This window comes from Pseudonaja textilis, chromosome 5, assembly GCF_049901715.1.
Source record: "Pseudonaja textilis isolate UNSWEBS1 chromosome 5, rPseTex1.2, whole genome shotgun sequence".
Lineage (NCBI taxonomy): Eukaryota > Metazoa > Chordata > Lepidosauria > Squamata > Elapidae > Pseudonaja > Pseudonaja textilis.
In genome coordinates, this window is record NC_141994.1 from 74921917 (window position 1) to 74930292 (window position 8376).

Consider the following 8376-nt stretch of genomic DNA (forward strand, 5'->3'; position numbering starts at 1 on the left):
CACGACCCGTCCTTATGCCTGGCCTCGGGGGCAGATCAAATGCCCTCCCTCCTCGCCCCCCCACACTGTCTCCCCATGACCCGAAAACCAAGGCAAAAACTTCCTGTCTTTTTGCATGCCTGCAAAGGAACCTGCGTACCCTTGAGGGTCCTCTAGGGCAGGGGTCTTCAAACTTCACAGCTTTAAGATTTGTGGACTTCAGCTCCCAGAATTCCTCCTCCTCCAGTCATGTTAGCTCAGGAATTCTGGGAGTTGAAGTCCACAAGTCTTAAAGCTGTCAAGTTTGAAGACTCTTGATCTGTCTGTCCATTCATCACATCTATCTATCTATCTATCTATCTATCTATCTATCTATCTATCTATCTATCTATCTATCCTACCTCTCTTCCTGTATCTATCTATTCCAGGGGTCTTCAAACTTGACAGCTTTAAGACTTGTGGACTTCAACTCCCATAATTCCTCCTCTAGTCATGTTAGCTCAGGAATTCTGGGAGTTGAAGTCCACAAGTCTTAAAACTGTCAAGTTTGAAGATCCTTGATCTATTCTGTCTGTCTGTCCGTCTATCTCTCTGTCTGTCTGTCTGTCTGTCTGTCTGTCTGTCTGTCTGACTGTCTATCTATCTATCTATCTATCTATCTATCTATCTATCTATCTATCTATCTATCTATCTATCCATCCATCCATCCATCCATCCATCCATCCATCCATCCATCCATCCATCCATCTATCTATCTACTATCTATCTATCTATCTATCTACCCCCTCTCTATATCCATCCCCTCTACCTACCTACCTACCTACCTATATCTATCTATTCCCTGTCTGTCTGTCTGCCTGTCTGTCCCCCCCACCCTCTCTCTCTCTCTCTCTCTCTATCCTACCTCTCTTTCTCTATCTATCTATTCCAGGGCTCTTCAAACTTGACAGCTTTAAGACTTGTGAACTTCAACTCCCAGAATTCCTCCTCCAGTCACGTTAGCTTAGGAGTTCTGGGAGTTGAAGTCCACAAGGCTTCAAGGTGCCAAGGTTGAAGACCCTTGCTCTAGGAGCAATGCCGATCCTGAATTTGAGGAGCTGGCGGGGGTGTTCCTTTGGGGGACCCCACCGCTCCCCAAAGCCCTGGCTCCGAGGAAGGCGTGGGGGGGTGAGAGAGAGAGGGGCCGCCCCCCCAGCCGCCCCTGTGCAAAAGGGGGAGCGCGAGCTCTTTAAGGCGGGGCTGCTGCCCGCGATCCACAAAGCCGCGTCCGGGCGTCGCCTGGCTTGCGCGCCCCCTGCCGGCCGAGAGCAGGAGGAGGAGGAGGAGGGGCAGACGGGGCGCATGCGCAGGAGGAACGGTTCTGCCCGGGCTCCCGGCATCTCAGAGCTGCGAGATACGGAAGTGAGTGTATGGTGGGGAGGGGAACACACGTGTCTGGAGCAAATGTAGGGGGTTGGAGAGGCGAGGGAGCGCATCTTTGGAATCCTGCGCTGCAATAAGTCATGCCTCGCGTGCAAGCGGGCCGGGGAGGATGGGACAGGGAGTGCCAGGCTGGGGGAGGGGAGTCCACTGGTCCCTGAGCATGCAAACAACCGGGGTGGCTGGGTGCGCAAGGGGGGTCTCAGGATCGGGGCAAAGAAGCGGCGCTGGGGCTCCTCCTCTCCCTTCCAGGAAGGGCTCCAAGCCGCAGGAGCTCCAGCCTGGGGGATCCCCTTAATGTGGGGGTTGGGGGGGGGGCTTCGGGGCGGGGTTGATCCCGGGACACCCCCTCCTTTCCCCCAAGATCTCCGGGATCGGGGTCCGCGTGGCCCAGCAGCTCCGCAGGGTTGCAACGGACGCAACGAACGACCCCCCGCAAGGAGGGCAGATTTGGGGCTCCCCACCCGGGAACCCCAACGCTGGCAGGCCACGCTGAATAGCATCCCCCTAAAAGCAAGCGGGAGCCCCCAAGTCGGGGCTGCTGCCCCTTTGCCCCTCCCAAGTTGAGCAAAGTCCTGCAAAAGTTTGGCACCCCGTTCCTCCATCGCGGCTGCTTGAAGACGGGTGGACTTCAACTCCCAGAATTCCCCTTCAGGGCCCACCCTTCCTCCCCCCAGAGGGGGAATTCTGGGAGTTGAAGTCCACCCGTCTTCAAGCAGCCGCGATGGAGGAACCCCAAAGTTTCCCCCTTGTATTCGTTCAATCAATCAAAATCAATCAGAACAGAGCTGGGAGGGACCTTGGAGGTCATCTAGTCCAGCCCCCTCCAGGCAGGATGACCCTGGGACCATTTCAATCTATCAATCAAATCACTCAATCAGAACAGAGCTGGGAGGTACCTTGGAGGTCATGTAGTCCAGCCCCCTGTTCAGGCAGGATGACCCTGGGACCATTTCAATCAATCAATCAATCAATCAATCAATCAAATCACTCAATCAGAACAGAGCTGGGAGGGACCTTGGAGGTCATCTAGCCCAGCCCCCTGCCCAAGCAGGAGACCCTATATCATTTCAGACAAGTGGCTGTCCGGTCTCTTCTTGAAAACCTCCAGGGATGAAGCACCCACAACTTTTAGTGGCAAGCAGTTCCCCTGGTTAATGGTCCTGAGTGTGAGGAAGTTTCTCCGGAGTTCCAGCTTGCGTTGCGAAGGAACGAAAAGCCGCGGTTTGCGTGATAGGGAAACGCAAAATGAGCCAGCTGTGTGCAGCAACTGCCAACCCCCCCAGTTCTAGGCCGTATAAGCAGAGCGATAGGATCAAGATCGGGTGTAGTGTTACTCCCACTTTACAAGGCCTTGGTAAGGCCACATTTTTGAACATTTGCATCCAGTTTTGGTTATCGCGATGCAAAAAAAAAAGATTTGGGGACTCTGGAAAGGGCGCAGAGAAGAGATTGGATAACCATTTGTCTGAAGCAGTATAGGGTTTCCTGCCCAGGCAGCGGGTTGGACTAGAACGGCGGTCGCCAACTGGTGGGCCACGAGAAAATTTTGGTGGGCTGCAGAGAAATCTCACCCCCGAAAGCAATTAATCCAGACTGCGCAGAAACACAAGGCTGCGCCGCCCACAAGGCTCGCAGGAACCCTCCCCACCTACTCACTCCTTACTCGGCAAACTTGCCTGCTAAATTGCTATTTTTCCTTTTTCCGACCATCAGCTGTTCTGCTGTGCCGGGAGATTTAGATTAGCTCGGAAGCAGGAAATGGTTGGATTTCTTCCTTTCTAGCTAGTCTCTAGCTAGTCTTTAGATCTTCGGCTCTGCTTTTAAGCACCGCCGAACCTCCCTTAGGACTAGGTTCTAGTATTCAGTGCAGACTCACGGCAAGTAAATTTTATGTGACAGACTGAGCGAGCCGATGGCAGATAGATAGATCCCTGAATGATTCTGTGAGCAGGTCAATCTGCCTGCCTGCTCTGCCTGATTTTGGGTAAAAGTTGCTTTTTTAAAAAATTAAAAATTCAATATTTTCATACATGGTGTGTTGTGAGTTAATTTTGTGAGAATGCTTGCTAGCAAATTTTATGTGACAGACTGAACTAGCCAATGGCAGATAGATAAATCTCTGAATGATTCTGTGAGCAGGTCAATCTGCCTGCCTGCTCTGCCTGAGTTTGGGTAAAAGTTGCTCTTTTTTTAAAATAAAAAATTCAATATTTTCATACATGGTGTGTTGTGAGTTAATTTTGTGAGAGTGCTTGCTAGCAAATTTTATGAGTTTGCTTGCAAGCTCATTTTATCTGACAGACTGAGCTAGCCGATGGCAGATAGATAGATCTCTGAATGAATCTGTGATTCTGTGAGCAACTCAATCTGCCTGCCTGCTTTGCCTGCTTTTGGATAAAAGTTGCTCTTTTTTTTAAATAAAAAATTCAAGATTTATATAAATATAATATTTACATACAAGCCATCCCAGCCAATCACATGACCACCAAGCCACACCCACAAATTAGGCCACGCCCACAGAACCGGTTAGTGGTCCCCGGGATTTAAAATTATGAGTTTGGTGGTCCCTGAGGTCCAAAAAGTTGGCGACCCCTGGACTAGATGACCTCCAAGGTCCCTTCCAACTCTTGTTATTCTGTTCTGTTCTATTAAAAAGTGAATCCTCCAGTAAATTTCCTTTTTGGCGCTGATTCCTACATTTTTGTCTTTCCAGCTCTTTGAGGGATGTTTCAGTGCCGGGCCAGGCTGAGGCCTTGGCGGCTGGGAGCCTGCTCCACCTTCCGGGGAGGAGCCTGGCCAGCAGTCCCCGCCCGCCCACCCCCTGTCTAAGTCAACTGGCTTCTTCTGGCCGCCACCCGGCCTGGCGGTCTTCTCCGTTCTGGAGGGTGGCCGATTTCCGCCTCTTGGTTCCTGGCAGCCAGCCTGCTTTGACCCTCTGGAGACCCTCCTCCCAAGACCGCTCGCGGGGCCCACGACCGGAGCGCTATTATCCTCTGAGGACCCGCCTGCTGGTCTTCTCCCTCGTGACGCTCCAGCTGGTGCTGGCGTGGCTGTATTTCCGGTCGGAGAAGGAGAAGCAGGACAAGCAGAAACGCATTGAGGAGTTGAGGAAAGTGGCCGTCGGGCAAGGCAACTTCCAGCTGGTGGACCACACCGGGCGTCCTTGTTCCAAGGAGGACCTGAAAGGCAACTGGATCCTCCTTTACTTCGGCTTTACTCACTGCCCGGATATCTGTCCGGAAGAGTTGGAGAAGATGAGCCGGGTGGTCAACATGCTGGACGCAGACCCCAAACTGCCCCGTCTCCAGCCCATCTTCATCACCGTGGACCCTGAGCGGGATACAGTGGAGGCCGTGGCCAAATACGTGAAGGAGTTCCATCCACGGTTGCGGGGGCTGACTGGCACCCCGGAACAGGTGAAGGAGGCTGGGCGGTCCTACCGCGTCTACTACAGCACTGGCCCCAAAGATGAGGACAACGATTATCTGGTGGACCACACGGTCATCCTCTACTTGATCGCTCCGGATGGGCTCTTCTTGGATTTCTACAACCGCTACAAGACGGACGTGAAGATTGCGGAGAACATACGGGGACACATGACCACTTACAAGACCCTCCTTGCCTGAGCCGGGGATTATGGGGTTGGAGAGAGAACCGGGGGATGGGAGGGGCTTCATTTGGGAGGCTCCAGGCCTTGCGAAAAGACAGGCCGTCGGGTTGTGCGTGGGTGGGTGTTTTTGCAGACTTGCGTGCTGTTTTGGATGGCGGGTTGTGCGGGGATTGTCGCGGTAACAATAATCACGCTTGGAAACGGAGTTTCGTATCGTCTGTGTATTCGACCAGCCTTTCCCTTTTTTAAAAAAATGTGCATCCAGGTGGTGTTTGTAGAACACAGCTACTCCTTGACTTAACGACCACAGTGGAGCCCAACGTCTCCATCGCTAAGGGGGACTTCTTGTTCACTGACCCTTTGTGATGACCCAGGGCGTGGCAAAAGGCAACACAGTCCAATAAGCAGTAAGGGTCCCTTTAATACCTCCAACTTTGCCCCCAAGGTCCAGGTTACCTTTGGCTGGAAAAAAAAAAAAAACGCTCCCAGGAACAGCCTTTGGCTGTAGAAAATTCAGTCCAAAACAAGGGAGACGCAAACTGTAACTTAAAATCCAAACAAACCAAGCTGAAGTAATTCACTGGACAGGGCAGGAGCAGGAATTTCAGACTTGAAAGCACAGCAAAACTCAACGTGTTTGGGAAGATGCCAGGAACTCAGATAAGTCTCCACGATAGCAGATAATTCATGATTTGGTCCCAGAAATTTAGTGTGCGCAGCTTCCCTTTTAATACACTGCATTCCCAGCTGCAGCAAATGAAGGGAATCAGGGCCCTTTCCTCCCCCGTAAGCCATGCAACCCACGTTGCTCCCTTCTCCGTTCCTCCCTGCATGCCCTAGGATGAAGAGGGGGCGGCCCTGGGTCTTCCTCTGAACCCCCTCTCCCTTGTTCTACCTCTTCCCTGCTCTCTCCAGCCAGACTTTGCCCTCCCCCAGTTTCCTCCACAGCCAATGAAGCCCCACTCCTCCCCATCAGCTGCTTGGCCTCCCCCTCTGAGTCAGATTCTGGCGGGCACGACACCCTTGCCTGATTTTATGACCTTTCTTGTCACAGTTAAGCGAACCGCTGCCATTCTTTCAGCCGCACGTTTGTGAAGTGAATCCAGCTTCCCCCCGTTGACTTGGCCGATCAGAAGGTCGCAAAATGCGGTCACGTGACCAACACCCACCCACCCCTGGGACACTGTGACCATCGTACCTATGAGACGGTGGCCAAGCACCTGAATTTTGAGCACACAGGGATCGTGCAACCGTCCGTAAGTCTGAGAAACGATCGCCAGTCACTTTTCTTTCAGTGGTGGTGTAACTTGGGTCACTAAATGAGCTATTGTAAGCACAGGCAGTCTTTGGATTACGACCGACTGAAAAAGGGGACTCGGGACCTGGGCTCGAGGGCCTGGTGGTTGGAGCCCCTCCCTCCCCCTGGGGTCACGTGACTGAATTTTGGGCAGCACGGCTCTCCCGGGACTTGTGTTTTACAACGGTTTTTACCGAAAACTTACCGTTCCCGTAGTGAACCATTGGGTTCACTTGAGGCCTGCTGCAAAACAGGTCATATGACCGACCTGTTTTATGACCCGGGGCCCCAGTCGTATGTCAAGTAGCTTTCCCCCCTTCTGTTCCATCCTAGCAGGAGCTGCCTGATATGGCTTAGATTCACACAACATCCCTTCTTATTCCCTTTCTTATTTTTCCATGGTTTCTTTTTCCTTGCTATTTTATACTTCGATGAACTAATAAGAAGTTAAATCACAAAAAGGAACCAAAAAAAGGAGACGAGGAGGAACGATGACTAGGTTGCGCAGGGCTCTCCAAACTTGGCCACTTTAAGACTTGTGGACTTCAACTCCCAGAATTCTCCAGCCAGCAACCCCTGAGGTTGCGCATTCTAGCCGGGGAATTCTGGGAGTTGAAAGTCCAGACCACTTTTTAAAAAAGTTACTTAAAAGTTGAGAAACCGCCATTGAACCGTTTATCCAAGATGCCCGAATGGCCACAGGGCCGAGTTTCATTTCGGCAGCTACCTCCCCCCCCCGCCCTCCGAAGTAGCCAAGGAAAAGGGTCTCCTGGCCAAGGAACATGGAAGTTGTAGTGCAGGCCCCTGGAAGAGCAACTGGTGGCGAAGGGCTGACTCCTACCGAGTGGCAAAGCGAGGAGGGGGCGGGAGGTGCACAAAATGCATTGCAAGGGGCAAATGTCTGTCCCCACCCCGCCCCTTTGGCTCTGAAGGTCTCATCCGGGTCTTGGTCGAGGGGGTGGGGGCTGGCTGAGGAATTCTGGGAGTTGAAGTCCACAAAAGCATGCCTGGTTTGGAGCGTTGAGGCCCGCCAGCGGCCAGCGGAGCTGGGGGCAGAGTGGGACAGTAGCGAGGTTGGAGAGGAGCATGGGCCAGTCCTGGAGTTTGGGGGATGCTCTGACAAAGGCTCCGCGTCGGAGGCAGAGATGGGGCCAGGGCCGTCCGACAGTCATCAGCTGCCTTTAGAGTTGGAGATCAGTGGGGTAGAAGAACAGCTGGAGCCTGTTCCCGATGTGCGCATGCACAGAGCTGCCAGATGAAGGGTCTGGGGAAGGCTCGGATGAGGGCTCTGTGTTGGAGGCAGAGATGGGGACCGGGGCTGTCCGACAGTTATCAGCTGCCTTCTGAGTTGGAGATAGTGAAGAACAGCTGGAGCCTCTTCCTGATGTGCACATGCACAGAGCTGCCAGATGAAGGGTCTGGGGAAGGCTCGGATGAGGGCTCTGTCGGAGGCAGAGATGGGGACCAGGGCCGTCTGACAGTTATCAGCTGCCTTCTGAGTTGGAGATCAGTGGGGAAGAACAGCTGGAGCCTGTTCCCAGTATGCATGCACAGAGCTGCCAGAAGAAGTGAACAATTACAAACCAAGGGTCGATGTGGGAGTAAAGCCACAGGTGGGCGGTGAATGCCCTCCCCACAGAGATTAAAAGAGGAGCGAAAGGGAAGGGGGCTTTTGCAGGAAACAACTTGCTTGTTCGGCCATGGGTTTGTTCCAGCCTTGTGGATCTTGGCCTGTAAACCAGCAGTGGGCTTCAAAGCAGTTTACCACCAGTTTGGCGGGCGCACTTTGCACTCCTGCACGCTCCCTGTAGCTTCAACAGCCGACACGCGGCAATCTGCTGTGCTGTGCTGCGCAAAGCTGTGCTTCAAAAGGGGAATAGAGTCCCAGCGGGCGGGTGGGCCCAACAGCAGAGCATTGGAGAACTCGGAGCAAACCAGTTCTCTTGCCAGCTGATCTTCGGCGCTCCTGGTTCACCAGAACCAACAGAACCACTGTTGCAAACCCAGCCTTCCCTGCCAACGGTGAGTGTGGAACGGTTTACCGGCAGGGTTCCCAGGATTGATAACC

At 53.1% G+C, this 8376-nt stretch overlaps 1 protein-coding gene across 1 annotated transcript; it reads left to right on the forward strand.

The window, feature by feature from the left end:
• Nucleotides 1–1053: 1053 nt before the first annotated feature.
• Nucleotides 1054–5214, forward strand: SCO2 (synthesis of cytochrome C oxidase 2). Its single transcript, XM_087935621.1, has 3 exons — nucleotides 1054–1146; nucleotides 1241–1380; nucleotides 4115–5214. The coding sequence occupies exons 1-3, from the start codon at nucleotides 1054–1056 to the stop codon at nucleotides 5025–5027; spliced, it is 1146 nt and encodes a 381-aa protein (XP_087791747.1). The 3' UTR covers nucleotides 5028–5214.
• The last annotated feature ends 3162 nt before the right edge of the window (nucleotides 5215–8376 follow it).